This window comes from Onychostruthus taczanowskii, unplaced genomic scaffold (assembly GCF_017590055.1).
Source record: "Onychostruthus taczanowskii isolate IOZ18803 unplaced genomic scaffold, ASM1759005v1 scaffold30, whole genome shotgun sequence".
NCBI lineage: Eukaryota > Metazoa > Chordata > Aves > Passeriformes > Passeridae > Onychostruthus > Onychostruthus taczanowskii.
The window spans coordinates 1,063,177-1,080,286 of record NW_024500350.1 but is presented as its reverse complement, the minus strand read 5'-3'; the positions used below and the strand labels follow the sequence as shown (position 1 = coordinate 1,080,286).

At 43.5% G+C, this 17,110-nt stretch overlaps 1 protein-coding gene across 1 annotated transcript in view; it reads left to right on the top strand.

Annotated features, from left to right (window-relative positions):
- The window catches only part of SEC14L1 (SEC14 like lipid binding 1), a 40,647-nt gene that overhangs the window by 19,235 nt on the left and 4,302 nt on the right, over positions 1-17,110 (top strand). The window contains exons 3-12 of the mRNA XM_041409166.1: positions 4,774-4,923; positions 5,691-5,822; positions 8,344-8,472; positions 8,726-8,960; positions 9,617-9,726; positions 10,462-10,651; positions 13,654-13,742; positions 14,649-14,719; positions 16,213-16,384; positions 16,701-16,835. Coding sequence (XP_041265100.1) covers positions 4,774-4,923; positions 5,691-5,822; positions 8,344-8,472; positions 8,726-8,960; positions 9,617-9,726; positions 10,462-10,651; positions 13,654-13,742; positions 14,649-14,719; positions 16,213-16,384; positions 16,701-16,835 — 1,413 coding nt within the window. The remainder of the gene's footprint in view (positions 1-4,773; positions 4,924-5,690; positions 5,823-8,343; positions 8,473-8,725; positions 8,961-9,616; positions 9,727-10,461; positions 10,652-13,653; positions 13,743-14,648; positions 14,720-16,212; positions 16,385-16,700; positions 16,836-17,110) is intronic.

Sequence of the window (17,110 nt, the reverse complement as noted above, 5' to 3'; positions counted from 1 at the left end):
TGAAGGGAGTGATAGCTCTGAACAGCAGAACACAGGGCATGAAAAGTTATTTGCTGATCTGTGAGAGTTCATCCAGAATTGTTTCTTTTCAAGTTCAGCTGCCAAGGATGTGAAACCTCTTGGTTGCCCTGCCGTGGGTCAGTGCTTTTCCTATTGATCTGCAGTGCTCTAATGCAAGGGGAGGAAGGGATACAGGGCTCTGCAGGAATGATCAGGCTCCTGGAACGCAGCCTGTGGAGCCAGGGCAGCACCCTGTTTGTGTGAGCCTTCTTGTTTCTTGTGTTCATGAATAATTCAGAAACCCCACACACTGGAAGTGCATAGGGAAGCACAGTGAACTTTGGTATGCACTTGCACGTTGGTACCCACACATGGTCAGGCTCTGCAGGCAGAAATTAAAATTAGCACTGAGTGCTGCAGATGAGATGGACTGCCAGGATGAATCTGTTCATGGCTTCTCTTGAGGTGCCCTTGGAGAATGTGGTGCTGCTCTTGCCACGCTGCTTGGCCAGTAATCTTGGACAGAAAGCATCAAAAAGAAATAAAACATCTTAACATCTTGATTCATGCCATTAAGCTGTTAAAGCACTCAATATGCTTCATTTTCCAAATGGTAATTGAAATTCCTCTGTATTTAACCAGGGTAGAATTTCTGTTTGGAGGATTCACAACACAGCATAAGATTACTTGGAATATTTTTTTTCCTCTTTAAAGTGTACAAGTTAGTTTTGAGTCATTTAATGGAAATACTAAATAATCCCTGTCCTGCAAGGCAGGAGACTGGGAATATATTAATCTGGCCAGAGAAGCTGAGTAATTTATTTGCATGAATGACTGACTCTCCCTACTGAGGACTGAGCATATGCTTATTATCAAGGTATTTTATTAGCCCTAGGCATGGTTTGAGAAGCAAAAATCCAGAAATGTTTGAAAAATAGGCTGGGGGTCATACCTAAGTGCTGTTTTAAAGGTGGTATTTTGAAAGGAACTTGTTATTCCTGATACTAGAATTCAGAATCTAAGGGCTGTGGCAGCAAATACAATTCCCTTGGCTATGAACAAGGACTGCATTGGGTTTAAAATAGTCTGACTTCTGAATTGCTTTCATGTCTTCACACTCAGCTGAAATACTAGCAAGGATAAAAGTGGAATAAATCCTGTTATTTTGACTCTACTCTGAGCATGAGTTGCTAAGGGAAGCAGTTGGAAAAGCAGCTTTATTACAGTGCTATTTTGGTTGAAATTATGCTTGTCAGTGCTCTTGCTGTCAACATGCATTAAGAAAGTTAAATTTGTGGTTCAAGCTGCTTCACCAGACTGTGTTTTTCTTGATGCACAATGCAGCTTCTAATGGATCAGAGTACACAAATGTTGCAGAGGCTGGTGGGAAATGTAAAGGTACATTATTGAGGAACTGCAGAATTGCAGGCTCAGAATCACTTTTTGTGAGATCTGCACACAGGTGTCTCAGCCACAGAGGTGTTGTGACTTCGTGTCAAGCCCAGCTTCAGAGTTTTGGGGATGAGCACATCTGTGCTTTTGCCCCGTGCTCCGTGTCAGTCTCCACACACCCTGTGTGTTAAATGTGACAGTGACACGTCCTTGCAGCACCATTCCTGGGTACACTTAGTGCTGCAGCAGCAGCATTTCACTCCTGCGTGGAGCCCTTCAGGATTTTCTGCAGCTGCTTCTCTTTTGAGGAACTAATCGTCTTTGATTGTATCTGTGCAGTGAAATTGGAACACCGAGACAAAGGTGTAGAATATCTGATTTTATTTGTGAAGAGAGACCTATCTGTCCAGGTTTCACCACAATGCTGTCTTACAAGGGAGGAGCAATATTTTATAATAAACTCTGCTTTATCAGCCTGCTGGAGGAACACTGCATAATGCAGTTCAGTTATTTCCTGTCTGCAGAGCTGGATTTGAGACAAAATTTCTGGTTCAAAACACTTCAATAACACAGCAAAATCCCTTCAGTTCTCTTGGAAAATAAAAGCAGTGTTTGATCTTTCTTTAATTTTCTCGTGCTCCTTGAATAGCTCCAGTCTTGGCCGTGCACGTGCTGCTCTTACTCACGTGGCTCTTGCTGTGTTGTACCACAAATTACAGGTTTTCTTTCTGTGCTGTGTTGGTTTGTGGTGAAAGATCTGTCAGTGTCCTGTAGCTTTTAGCAGCTTTTTCCTGCCCACTCTGCGCTGTCAAACTGCAGTTCGTCCCTCGTGGAAGACACAGCCATGCTTGAATCAGTTTGAATCTTTTGACGTGACCATGGTTTGGATCACCTTTTATTCCAACCAGGCTGTGCTGAGAAATGGTGCATTACAAGGATGTATTAGCAGTGGGACATAAAGAAATAAAAGCTGATTTAAGAGCCCAGTAAATTTGGCTGTGAACAGTTTTCTGTGTGTATGTTCTTTAAGGAGAAAGAATCCTGAGTCGCTGCTAATCTCTTGGAAACCTTCAAGTACTTTTCTGTGAGCATTCAGCTTGCCAGCTTCTGGGCAGATAATTATTTAATTCTCTTCCAAATTGAAGACATTCAATTCAGTCTTGCCATTTAAAACAACATATTCTTCTCGGGCATTTTTTTGTTCACCGTTCAGGAGCAGGTAAGGCTCTGAATTGCAAACGTTCACAGGGCAAACATGAAGTGTTTGGTGTACTAAGATGAGAAAAGTGTCAGTATGTGCAATGAAGGTGACTTGCAAAGGCTTTGGCATAAAGGGGGCTGTTCAGATGGGGAAAACTTGTCATCCAAAGGTAAAAAAGACCTCGAAAAAAGTGAGAAAAATAGATACCTACTAGATACCTACTTATTAGATACCTACTGCTCTTGCTGTCCTGGCTATGAAATAATTGTAACATAAGGTCCTCAAAATAAAATCATTAAATGAAGGAATCTGAAAATGAGAAATGCTGCTAAATTCTGCTTCTTCTAGAAATGTTTTCTTTTTCTGACTTCATCTACAGTCATTGCAGTTCAAATAGGGATTAATTTATAAAGAATGCTGACACTTTTTCAGGAAGAGGGCTGAGATACTTGTGAGCAACTAAAATGTACAGCCTTCTGTCCAGAACAAGAGCCTTGTAAAAGAAATAAAGCTTCTTTGCCATACCAACAGGGCAAAAGAAACTTCTTATTCCGTGTTAATAGGAGCCATCCTCCCTTTGTCTCGGAGCTGTGAAGCATTTTCTCCCCCAGTGTTGGCTATTGTGTTACAGCAATGCTCTGTCCCTGCTGTTGTGCACACATCTCTGAGCCCAGGAATGATTGCTGCTCTTCAGTCAAACCCAGCCAGCTGTGCTCAGATGAGCTCTGGAGCAGGGAGTGTGTGTGACCCCTTCCCTGGCTGCACTTCTGCTGCCTTACACAGCAGCGTTATCAACTCAGGACACTCATGCTGCAAAAATGGTTTAAAAATGTGCACAGGGGAAAAAAGCTGACACTGTTTTAGTGCCTCACGCCACTGTCACCATAGAAACACTGCCTTCAAACTAGGTTTGAACACTGGTAATGAACTGAAGTATTTTAATTGTTCTAAAGGGAGAATTAAGAGACCTTTTGTGTTCCAGCCCCACCATTGCATACTTTGTGCAGCTGCTGCTTGTTTTGTTCCCCACCCTCTCCCTGTTGGTGCTGCAGCTGTTGTCAGAGTAGTTGAAATATCCTAAAATGACAGAGTGGATATTTGACCTGTTTTAAAGATTTGTTTCATGATGCTCTCTCAGATTTACTTTATCTAAGTTTTCTTCTGCATTGGGACATCTTGCGAAATCCTACCTCTTCACCAAAGCCAATGAGGTTCTGATAATAGCAAAAATGAAGGAATTCACAATACAGAAAGAAGGCTAAAGAATCACTGCTACCCATGAGGAAAAGAAAAAAAGCCAAAGAGAAGCTGAGATACATTAGAGACTGTGATAGAAAAAGAAAAAAATAAGAGCTCTCTTGTATTCTCCAGCCACAGTGGTTTTAAAATCAAAATTCAACAAGTTTTCTTGTGGGAATAACACCCATTTTCCTCTTATTTGTTTTACTGATCCCAAATCCTTAAGTGTCCTGTCTATGTCTGATTTAATACCATCTTTTCTGTGTGTCAAGTGTTTAAGGGATGAAGTTATTTACGTGGCTGTGTTCTTTAACCAAAATCAAAGCTGTTGCTAGCTCTTCATTATTGCAAGAAGTTGTACCTTTTCAGAAGTGTGAAATGAGCTCATTGTATTAAACTGACTGTTGTTGGACAAAACTGGGAACTGATAAACTGCAGTGAAATCATTAGGAACACTCTGTGCCCAGGGAGCTTGAGAGCTCTATTAGCTTAAGAAATAGCTTTTGAAATGTTTTTATTAGACCTTGGGGAGCTGTATGAAATCCCTCTAGACAGCTTGGTGAAACACCGGTAATTAGTAAGTGGGTTTTTTTAATCCAAGACATAATTGTTTTGTCTCGTGGTATTTTAGGACTGGGGGGCTGATTTTTCCTGTTATCAAGGGGGTTGTCATGGTACAGAACGAATAACTTCCTTTCCAGAGGGAGGGGAGTAATGGGTTATTTTGTGTGGTTTAAAAACTGCCTTACTGGCAAGGAACATATTAATAAATGGATTGTTTGGAATGCACTGTGACTCTTTCAGCTGTGGTGTGGGTTCAGGAAGGCTCAGCCCTTTCCACGGAAGCTCTGAAGGGCATTGAACCTCCAAATGCTGGAGGAGCTCTGCACACCCTCAGGAATTAATGGTGATGATTGTTTGTTCTCTTTCCATCGTGACAGGCATATGAAAGAAGGTTTCCTACGTGCCCTCTGATCCCCATGTTTGTAGCCAGTGACACTGTAAACGAGTACAAGAGTGAGGATGGGGCCATCCACGTGATTGAGCGGCGCTGCAAGCTGGACATCGATGCACCACGGCTGCTGAAAAAGGTGATGAGCCTTGAAGTGCCTGGTTTGGGCTTCTGGATGTCCCTTCACCTGAATACTGTGCTGTCTTGGTTTGACAAGACAGGTGTCTGCTAAGGAAGGCAGGAGCCTCTCCTGAAATGGAAAATGTAAACCCCCGCCCATTCAATTACTATAATTTTGAAATTAAGGGGCTCTCAGGCTGTAGAAATAACAGTTCTTTACTAGGAAAATTAAAAAACTAGAAATGTAATAGTACAAACAGAAAGAACTACTGCCAGAGTCAGAACATGCCCTGAGCCCTGTGGGTCAGGGTGGTGGCACAGTCCCATCCCATGGGGGCTCAGCCCTCCTGCAGTGCCAGCTGTGCTTCTGCTGGAGCAGGGATCCTGCACAAGGCTGCAGTTTTCCTCTGAAGCTCCAGGGCTGCTGGAGATGGGCCTGCTCTTCCTCTGGGAATGCAGGGCAGGAGAAAGCTGCTCCTCTGGGAATGCAGTGGGCAAAGGCTGCTGTGCTGTTCCAGGCTCAGATTGTATCCAGGTAGGAATGCTTGGCTCCTGCCCTGGGTGGAGCATCTCCCCATGGGATGCTGGAATTTGATCAGCCCTGCAGGGACACTCCCTGGCCATGGACAGCAGAGATCTGCTGGAGGGAGGATTGGCTGTGGGAGAGAAAAAGAAACTGCCCAGTGAACAGAGATAAGTTCTGATAGATGGTGACAGATAGGAACAAAACACCCCTATTTTCAACCTGGGACATGTACCTTTACAGAATCTGTGTCTCTTCCCCAGATTGCAGGAGTGGACTACGTCTACTTTGTCCAGAAGAACTCCCTGAACAGGCGAGAAAGGACTCTGCATATAGAAGCCTACAATGAAACCTTCTCTAACAGAGTCATCATTAATGAGCACTGCTCCTACACAGTGAGTAACAACAGGCCCTTGCTGGGGCTGCAGATGGAGCCAAGGCACTGTGCAGATCCCAGGACTCAAACAGAGCTTGGGTTGTTCCTGGCTTTTGCCTTGCAAGAAAATATAAGCAACATGTGGGAAATGAATTTGTAGGGAATGTATGCATCTGTATGCAAACGTTGAGGTAAGAAATGCTGACTTAGAAATGCCATGGAATAAGACAGACATTGTTGAAGAATGTATGCATCTGTATGCAAACCTTGAGATAAGAAATGCTGACTTAGAAATGCCATGGAATAAGACAGACATTGTTGAGAGAGAAATGGAACTAGAAACAAGTTTCAAAGGATGGCCGTGCAAATAAGACTGGATACTTTAGAGAAATAGAGCTATGAAAGATGCATTGTAGTAGGACCCACAAAGAGTAATTTTAGAGGTTTGGCTTTAAAGCATTTGCAGCATTGTGTGGCAAAAGCTAGTAGGCCAAGAAATGCTTATAATGCATCATAATTAAGAAATAGTTGGCTTCTGATTGTAATGGCATGAATTATAACATTTGTATTGTCTCACCCTTCACTTGAGACTGAAAATAGAATAAAAGTTTTAAAAACACCTCTCAGTTACTCCATCTCTGGGTCAGAAAAGAGCTTAATCCAGCACCAGCACACTTCCCTGAGTGATAATTGTTAGTCTTAAATGTAATACACTTGCCTCAAAAACTGAGACATGTTTGGCACCCTCTTGCTTGAGCATCTTCTCAGAGAGCAGAACACAACATAATTTGCTGTGTTTGACAGCTCTCTTTAGGCAAATCTGCTTTGTAGCAGCAGTGTGGGACTTGTTGAGGCTGTTGACACCCTGACAGAACTGCCAGAGGAAAGTTCAGCTGATTTGCCTTCTGCTCAGCTCACACAGGAGTTCACTGAGTCAGCTATGTGTTTTAACCTACCTTTTTTCATTGTTCTTGGTCTTCAGTGCAAATGTTGATGCAGAGGAGTCTGGTGGCAGGCCTGCTGCTCTGCTCTGGTCATGGTTTATTTCTGAATGGCTCAGCCCACCCTCGTGGGCTCTTACAGCATGTACTGTAGCAGTAGAACTTCAAATTGATGTTAAAGGTCAGATCAGAGCTAACAAATGTGACTGATTTATCTGCATTGTAGCACTCTTTCTAGGTCATAACATTTTCTGTTGTATTTAACCTGTGGTTAAAAGGTCACTGGGTTCCAAACCCACTTGACACTATTATCTAATATTTTTATAATTATTTCTGCTGTAACTTCCAGGGTAAATTTAAGAATACTCTTCCACTTAGCTGCAGTTTTTATGTGAAAGCTCTCTTTAAACAGGGGAAATGCTGTACAGAAAAGTGCATGTGGTAAATATGTACAAAACACAGCACTTCTCTATGCCCATTTGCTCTACTCAATTGAGAAATTAAGTAAATAAAAAAAATGGTTTTTAATGGAAGAATAAATTGTTTCTAAAAGTTCATTTTTATTAAAGGTAACTTATAACTGAATTTATGATAATACAGGGAGAGTCTTAAATGATGTTATTATGAGTTGTACTTACTGAGGCTGTACAAGCTATTCTTGTACCTCTCATTCCCTAATGCAGAAACAGAAATTGAAGGTAAAAGGGTTTGGGTTTTTTTTCTGCAATTGTCTCCTCATAAGTGTTGATCCTGTTCTTAGCCAAATTTAGCATGTTTTGAGGGGGAAGGGAACCCTAAGGCATCAGGCAAGTTACATGCTCAGAAATCCAGCCTTTTGTGGTGCTTTTGTAATGACAAATTCAGAGACCAGCCTAGAAATTGCTTGAACAAATCTATTTCAGCTGAAGAGAGTTTCAAGAACAGCTTTTTTGTAACAGTATCAGCATCAGTCATAGAATTGTTTAGGTTGGAAATGCCCTTTAAAATTGAGTCCAACTAAAAGTCTGTTTCAGGATCATGTCAGTAAAGCAAGAGATAAGCTAAGAGGGAAGGTGTCAGCTGAGTGAGGAGTGTGCACTTCTGTCTGTGGCATTATCATGGGAGAGGAAACATTAACAGTTTTCATTCTGCAGAATGCTAAAGTACCTCCTAGGTCAGTGTGGGAACAGTGTTTTGGCTGTCCCTTGGAAATGTTGGGAGTGCTGCCCCTGCCCTTGCTGCAGGGCTCAGCCTGGGCCTGGGCTATCAGCCAGAGCAGGGTTCCCTGTGGAGGCTTTCACCCTGTTCCACACACACCCTGCAGTGCCAGCCCTTATCTAGACTGAGGGGATGTAGAAATGTGCACTCCTCTGCTCTTGGCTGGTGCATTTGTGTTTCTCCACCCTCCCCTCTCTTATTTAGACCCAAAAAAAAGGGCTGTGGGACCAAAAGCTTCTCAGCTTTTTGTCCTTTGGTGTTGCCTCTTCCCAACTGTGAAGCAAATTCCACTTGAATGTTTTTGACTGTGTGAACCTGTAAAACAACAAACATTTCAAATATTGTGAGGGAGGAAAAAAACCCTAAATGGATAACTGAGCTGTATGATCTTCTGACTTGCAGGTTCATCCTGACAATGAAGATTGGACCTGTTTTGAACAGTCAGCAAGTCTGGATATCAAATCTTTTTTTGGTTTTGAAAGCACAGTGGAAAAGATTGCCATGAAGCAATACACCAGCAATATTAAAAAGGTGAGCCTGCAGTTGGGAAGGATGTGCCTGGCTCCAAGGTACCAAAAGACAATGAGGCTGCTGCTGTGTAACAGGCTGCTCTGCTCAGAAACCTGGGCTGCTTTGCTAAGGGCCTGGGGCACTGTGTCTGTGTAGGGCTGTTTCAAGTGAAATCTTTAGAGGTCTGATCACTTAATTTTCAGCTCAATCCTTTCTGTGTCTAAATGTGTGGGTTTTTCAGTAGCTGAAGTAAATTTTCTTTTTTTTTTTGAAGGGAAAAGAAATAATAGAGTACTACCTGAAGCAGCTGGAGGAAGAAGGAATAACCTTTGTCCCTCGCTGGACTCCTCCTGTTGCCTGTAAATCAGAGAGCAGCACATGCCACCCAAGGAGACCAGTGTCACCTGCCATTAATATCCCAGAGTCTGCCACAAAGGAGGGCTTGAGCAACAAGGAGATCCTCAACACCTCCAGCAGCCCCTCGGAGCCCACCGCAGGAACGCCCGATGGTATGGGGGTCTGATGTTTTACTGGGAAGCTTTGTGCTGGAGAGGCCCTCAGCACTGGGCACTTCTGGGCAGCTGAGGAGCTCCACATTGCTCCTGAGTTGGGGACATGCAGTGTTCAAGTGTGGGCTCACCAAGCAGTGACACATGGCAGGGCTCAGGCTGTTACTCGTGAGTAGAGATCAGGTATGAGCAGAAAAACTCTTTGCTGTTCATTGGGTTGCAAATGAACAGTCTGCTCTTATCCTGAAATTCAGGGGTGGGTGTAACTATAGGAATGATGGGGAGCAAACAGCTGAAGCTTCCCTAGATAGTCTTCTGGGAATTTGGGAAAATTCTTGCACCAGCGGATCAAAACTTCTCTGAGTATTTCTAGAAGCACCAAGCCCTGTGGTGCTGTGGATTGATGAATCTGAGTAGACTGGCAAAATGCTTTTAACAGATGTCTGCTTTTGGTCCTTCCTTAGCTGCAGAGGCAGAATTTTATCTTCTTCATGAAGATGACTGTGTAGCCTTGCTCATCCTTTCATTGATTCAAAGGAACCTTATTCAGTTCTGACTGTGCTGAACACAGCAGCCACTGTGAGACAGCAGCAGATCAGATCACGTGGTGCTTGGTCAGGTCAGGACCACTCTGATCACCTGCAATCTCTTTGTAGATAAGTTGGATGCAGACTACATCAAGAGGTACCTGGGGGACCTGACCCCGATGCAGGAGAGCTGCCTCATCCGCCTGCGGCAGTGGCTCCAGGAGACGCACAAAGGCAAGGTGAGTTCCCGGGGTGTCCCCTGGCTCAGAGAGTGTGACACACGAGGTGGGCCTGAGGAAATGCCCTGCCACACCCCCTGGGGCTGACTCTTTCTGCTAAGTGGCTCTCCATGAGCAAAACCTAAATTTGAGCAGTGGCAATCGGAGGAGTTCATTGTGACTGTCCAGCTGACTTTGCAGCTGCGGTGCTTCAATAATTAGCTTGAAAGCCTCTCAGACTGTTAGTTAAATTGCCACAGGGGAGTAGCATCAGTTTTATAAGTCTTCCTGGTTTCTACAATGACCTTATTTTTATATTTGTTTGTTTTGGCCGAACATCATAGTGTTAAATACTGAAACACTGGAAGGAGTGGAGCACTGATAGCAAGGCTGGGGTTTTTCCAGTGCCTTGTGATTTGCATTTGTGTCTCAGCTTCCTCTAACCTAACAATAAAACACAATCTGTGTTCTGTCCTGATTTATTTAAATTGGAGTGACTTGGTATGGTCATACAGATGGAAATGATTATATTAGAGTGCATGAAATTTTTATATCCCTTATGAAGGTAGCTGCAGTGACTGACAGGGCTCATGATTTTTTGTTTCAAACAAAGGCTGATTTTCTTGAGTAACTCCCAGCGTTACACACCATCCTCATGCATTGGTGTAGTGCTGCACATTTTTCAGCATCTAGTGTTTGGGTTTCTGTTCTTGTTTCAAACCTTGAATACAAAATTTGGTTTGGTTTTGTTCATAGATCCCAAAGGATGAGCACATTTTAAGATTCCTGCGTGCCCGGGACTTCAACATTGACAAAGCAAGAGAGATCCTTTGCCAGTCACTGACGTGGCGTAAGCAGCACCAGGTGGATTATATTCTGGACACCTGGAATCCTCCCCAGGTGCTCCAGGATTACTATGCAGGAGGCTGGCATCACCATGACAAAGGTATGGTTTCAGTACAAAATATGTATTGAACAGCCTTTTTGCCTTTTCAATGAAAGGTGATAGTTGTCCCTCTGTTAACTAGAGGTGGCTGGTTGGAACTTCTAGGGACACTTAAATTGATAGAATGTTTTGAGTTGAAAGGAAATTTAAAATCTTGTTCCATAATCTTGTTCCATCTCCCTGCCCCTTCCACTAGACCAGGTTGCTCAGAGCCCTGTCCAACCTGGCCTTGAGCACTTTCAGGGGCATCCACAGCTCCTTTGGGCAGCCTGTTCCACTGCCTTGCCAGCCCTTAGCTGCTGGAGGCAGAGTCCTGGATCAGAGTCTTTCTGACTAATACTGACGTACTTAAATCTGCTTTGCCAAGAGCTTAAAAAAGTGATTAATTGCACTTCTCTAGTGCTCTGAGATGCTTAGAAGGGTGTTAGGCAAATGCTGAGTGTGCTCTTTCAGTGATTAAAAGGTGTTTGTAAATAAGTATATCTTCGTAATCAATTTATTTCTGATGTTGCATAAGTCTGCTGATGGCATAATGAATATTTATTTGGTATTACAATCAGCTTAATGAAGAGAAGTGGAATGTTGCAAAAACATCAAATAGAGCAGGTTTGTTTAAGAAGAGAAGCAGCTTTGGCTGAATTCCCTTTGTGCTGTGAGGCACAGCCTGACACACTCCCCTGTCCCTCTGCTTTATCGTGCACTGATCTGGTTGCTAATACATACATAGAAATGAAACACGTTGGAATCTGTGGCTTGAGGCAAGCTGGGCTCTTCAGATAAGGAAATGATCTCTTACTGTGAGCGATCTGTGCTCTGATTGAGTCTTTTCCCACCAGGCACCATTGTTTCTGCTCAGCTCTTCCTTTTCCAAGCAGCATATGAAACAGGGCAGGATGCTGTCAGCAGTAGTGGCCAGGAGACAGGGAGAACACAGCAGAAGTTTAATCACAGAGCTTGAATGCCTCTTCCCTGCTGCTCTGGGTTTTACAGACCTCAAACTGAGAAAATGGAAAATGAGAATGTGCTTGTAAAGATTGTAGGGAAAAAGACCTGTTAATAAGTTCTCCCTTTCAGCCTGTTCCTTGTCTGTCCTTTGCAAAGACTTCCTCTATCAATTGCACACAACTGGGTCCTGCCAGTGAGCAGAAAGGTGCAGAATGCATCAAAGGCTTGTTTAATGTTCTTCTGAGAAGTTCTGCAGTCTTGTGGTGAACTTCATGCCCCCTCCCTTCCCTTGCAGTTCCTTTGATCTCTCTTGCAGCATGCCCACAAGTAAAGCATGGCTTTGTCAATAATGGAAACACCATTTCAGAACTGAGCAGTTCTCTATAATTTAAAACTTTACAGTGGTAGGTTCTTTTTTTAAACCCTCTTTTCTAGTATTGCTCCTTTCCTCCTACGTGTGCTAAATGTGCCAAACTTAAGCTGGCTCAGTGCTGTGGGGCTTTTAGTGCTACAGCAAGGGCAGCAGAGATAATGAAGCATGTTGTCTAGAACGAGTTATCAGTGCTAAAGAAAAGAAGTTATTATTTTGGCTTGCAATTAGCACAGATTTCTATACATCTGAATGGCTTTTATTTTGACAGGAATGCTTCAATCTAATGTCTTTTTAAAACCACAAAGCTCTAATGGAATATAAATTGCACAGTGATAACAGAGCACTGTCAGCTGAGATTCTCCTTCATGTGTCATTTGGGTGGACCAGAGTTACTGAGCTGTTAGTTTGGGTTTGGAGGCATCTGTGTCAGGGAGGGAGGGAGTGAGACCTGCTATGAAGCTTAATAGCAGTTTTTGTTTAGTGTTTCAAAAGCTAAACAGTGCATTCCAAGATAAGTGTGTGCTGATGTTAAAATAACATTTTCTTTTAGTCCACCTGATAAAACACTGTGAGCTTTCATGGGGGCAGTGTCTTTGTCAAATAAATAACTGGCCTTGACTCTGCAGTTTTGGTTGTTTGTTGTCTTTTTTTATAGTGTGTTTTTTTGCAGTTTCTCTCCTTGTGTCCCAAAGGACTTAATGATAATTTAATAACCTCTCTTGCAGCTGTTGCAGGGGAGTGAAGCTGCACAGACAACAAGACTTGAGGGAGATTTTTATGTAGAAAGCTTCCTCTTTTTCTTCTTTTTATATTGTTTGCTAACATATTCCCTTTTATAAGCTGGTGATTGTTTAGCCTGTATATTAGAATAGATGAAGCAAAGCCTAACAAGTGCATCACAACTTTAGAGGGAGGCTGGGAGCTGTTTTCTACAACTAAGAGCCAAAAATGCAAACTTTGATTCTCAATTTCAGCCAACACAGTAATTCACCTTAATGCCTGAGTATCCTGCCAGTGTCAGGCTGCCCCAGTGTGCTGACTGTGGTCCAGCTGAAGGTCCAGCTGAAGCTGATCTCTGGAGCAGAGTCTGTTCTCACCAGGCTTAACCTGCATTAGCAGGGCTGTGTGCCAGTTCTGCACAGTGTGCAGTGACAGAGCTGGAGTGTGGCTCCATCCAGCAGACTCTGCAGAGGGCAGGCTCTGGGTGAACACTTGGTTTCATTAATTCCCAGATGTCAGGATGGCTGTTTTTTCCGGAAATGTTGCTGTAAACTCTCCAGAGCACTGCTGCATCACGTGTGATAAAAGCCTTAGAGCCTTCCCTGCAGCTCTGCAGTGACAGGAAAGCTTCAATTCACTGGTGTACCTGAGCTGTCCTGGAAGCTAAGAATAGTCTGTGTCATTAATTGTGTATACCAAGGTCTGCAGTGTACTGATGTACTCAAAGTCCTTTGAACTTTCCATGAAGGTCAGGGAGCTATTTCTGAATCAGGATATGATCATTTTGCAGCTCATTTACAGATAATCTGTCGGTGTGGCTGCACAGAGCGATGTTTATGTTGCCGTCTGCTCTTGATTCTTCCTCATACAGGGGAGGTTTAACTGTTATGGTTTGTTTCCACGTGAATTTTTTAGCAGCAGCTCTCTGAAATGTCTCCTGCTGTGTGGTTTGTTCTCTGTGCAGACGGGCGCCCGCTGTACGTGCTGAGGCTGGGCCAGATGGACACCAAGGGCCTGGTGCGAGCGCTGGGCGAGGAGGCCTTGCTGCGCTACGTGAGTGTTCCTGAAACAACAGCAGCCCTGCACTTAGAAACCCTGGCTGTGCTCGTTATGCTTCCCTTGGGGCTCTTTCTCTTCTGCTCTCTTCATCTGCACAGCAGTGCAGCCTAATTCCCAAGTCTGGGGGGAAAATTTTACAGGCACTGGGCATTGGTGGAGGCTGCCAAAAAATCAGGCTGTGAGAGTGTCATGGGTAACATTTCCGTCAGGTTTTGGTTGGAATACTTCTGAAAGCCCGTGGTAGCTGTTCCTGGTGCCTTCTTCAGGCTGATGGAAAGGTGGAGTTCCTGGTAGCTCCTGTGATTATTGATTGACATTTGCACAGATTCTTCTGCACTTGTGCAGGGCTTCAGACTCCAGTCTCTGCTCTTGTGCAGAAGGGAAAACGCCACACTCAGCATTTTGTCAAGTCTGTACTTCAGGGATAAGAATCATGTTTTTTTAAAGAAAAAGTGCTTGCCTGTACTTCTGCCTTCTCCAAAGGCATCACTCAGACTGTTACTGTGGCTCTGCTCAGCTTCCAAGCAGAAAGCTGGCACAATTCCAGGTTTGCACTAACTTTTTTTGACTCCTAGTAATGACAGGAGTAGCCATAGTGACTATTAAAAACAGGGAGTGAGTTTTATTTTTCTCTCCTAATAGTGTTTCCTAGCAGACACTAACTTTTGTTGGCTTGCCCTAGTTCTGTTTCAAGGTTACTTTCTGTGATTTCAAAAGGGGCTTTAATTTCTGAGTAATTAAGGGTATTTGTAGTGATTTCTAATGAATTCTTTGGTGGGGGGAAAGTTCATGCTGGTTTGATCTTGTAGTTTCAATTAATCTTAGGGTATAAACATATTTTTTTTATCCTATCTACTGAATTTAAGACTGTCTTTTCTAACCCCACTCTTTTTTGTGCAGGTTCTTTCAATAAATGAGGAAGGGCTGAGGCGATGTGAGGAGAATACAAAAGTATTTGGCAGGCCAATAAGGTAAAGTCTGCTCTGTGGGAATGAGCTGCTTTCATGGGGTGTTGGGGGGAATGCCAGGCAGTGGAACAAGCAGAGGGTAGGCTGTGTCTCACATGCAGGTACAATCATACAGTTAATTAAGGGCCTCCCCAATTAGTGGAGCTAGAAGGAATGGGGAAGCCTGAGAGACACACATCACCTGGCCCAGCAGCCTTGGTCTTGTGCTCATAATGCTTCTCTTGGGGCTGTTTCTCTCCTGCTCCCTTCTACTGTTGGGTATCTGCAGAGCAGTGCAGCCTAACTCCCAAATCTGTTTGTGGGGGAGGTTTTACAGGCACTGGGCATTGGTGCAGTCTGCCAAAAAATCAGGCCATGATAGTGTCATGAGTAACAGTTCCAGTAGTTTAAGGTGTGGCTTCCATGGTCACTTGTTCATCCATGAGTCCAAGGCTCAGTACACTCAGCTCTGGTTTGCATTCTCCATTTATTATGTGTGGCTACTCAGCTGTTGATCCAAGGTGAGGTCATGAGGCTCCTGTAAAACCTGGGATCTAGTTTTCCAGATTCTGGCATGACTTCATGTGAAGCTCAGTCAAAAGTGGTTTTCTAGCCCATCTTGAAGTCATTGTAGGGGTCACTTGTGAAAGTGGGAACTGCAAAATGGATTTAAGGGCATGGAATGGAGGCAGAACCAGCCCTGAAAAGATGCCATGTTTCTTGAACTCTCTCCAGTTTCCTTCCCCTAATCTGTAAGGTCCAGGGGTGTGGGGTGTGCCTGCTTATCATTTCCCTGTTACAGACCTTCCTGGCCAAGCTCCCAAGGGAGGTCAAATCCAAGGGAGAGGTCTCGTGTGTGTAACAGTTGAATGGTGCTGCCTACTTGATCTCCATTTGTAGCCATAATCCCAAAGGGCTGTGTATTAAACATTTAAAGTGAAACAAAGAAGGGTTTGGTGTTTCATAGAAGCCTTATGCATAATGTAATGGCTGCTGGCTGCTGCAGCACAGCTGTAAATCTTGAATTCCTGCCCAGGGCAAGACCTGAACTTGGAAAGAAACTGAAACACATGCTGCAGCTCAGTGGTTAGTATTAAGAACATATCTCTTCCTATAGAAAAAGCTTCCTTCCCTGAGATCTGACAACAGAATTAGCTTTGACGTGTATTGGCACTTGTGCAGTAGAAAATCTGCTCTGTGAATGTCAAATTACCTCAGAGCAGGATTGTGGCCACTTAAATGATCTCCCAGTAAAAGCAATAGTTGAATCTTTGGGCTGACTGTTGACAGGATCTTTTTTTGGCTTCATATGGACTGAACTTTTATCTGGAATCTAAAATGTCTGTGGGGGAGTGTGCAGAGTGATCACTGCACACCCCTTAAACTCCAGTGTCTACAGGCAGCACAAAGGAGGTGAAACAGAAGAAACCAAAACATTTCAGTGCGTTGGGCACTTGCATAAGCAAAGAGAATTTTTATGTTTTTGAGATTTTTCTTTTTATCTCTCTCAAATTCAGCTCTTGGACCTGTCTAGTGGATCTGGAAGGCTTGAACATGAGGCACTTATGGAGACCTGGTGTCAAGGCCTTGCTGAGAATCATCGAGGTGGTTGAAGCTAACTACCCTGAGACCTTGGGTCGTCTGCTTATCCTAAGAGCACCTCGAGTTTTCCCAGTTCTCTGGACACTGGTATGTGTGTAATCCAAGGTTTTCCTCAGTTCTCTCAGTTTCTAAAAGCACTTCAGAGATCAGGCTGCAGCAAATATTGCCATTTGGAAGCATGTCCTTTCTATAGGATTCCTGGAGTGGATTAAAAACCACCACCTAAGAACCTGATTACTCAGACTGATTAATTTGGCTTCTTTGTGGTGGGAACTTTGCATAATCAGGATGGTGATGCTCAGTGTGATCAAAACTGATTCCTTCAAAACTGACTTGAAAACAATGTAAATTGACTTGAGAAAAACGTGAGGGCCTGATGTGTTCTGTTCTTCTTCCTTTGTAGGTTAGTCCATTCATTGATGACAACACCAGAAAGAAATTCCTTATTTATGCTGGAAATGACTACCAGGGTCCTGGGGGACTGCTGGATTACATCGATAAAGAAATTATCCCTGATTTCCTTGGTGGAGAGTGCATGGTATGAATATAAACTATTGCATATAACAACTTATTTGTGGGTTTTTTTTATTATTATTTTTTCTCTCCTCTAAGCAAAGAAGTCTGTAAGCACAGAGTGATTCCTGATGTAGTTTGGAGGTGGGGGCTTTGATGCAGGATTGCAGGCTCAGTGCTGTTTTCTGGATCCTTTAAAAAGAACAGTACAATACTTATCTTGGATAAGTATCTTGACCCAATACCTTATCAAAACAGCCAAGCACAGCTAAAAGCCACAGTCTGTTCCCTGGAAAGTTC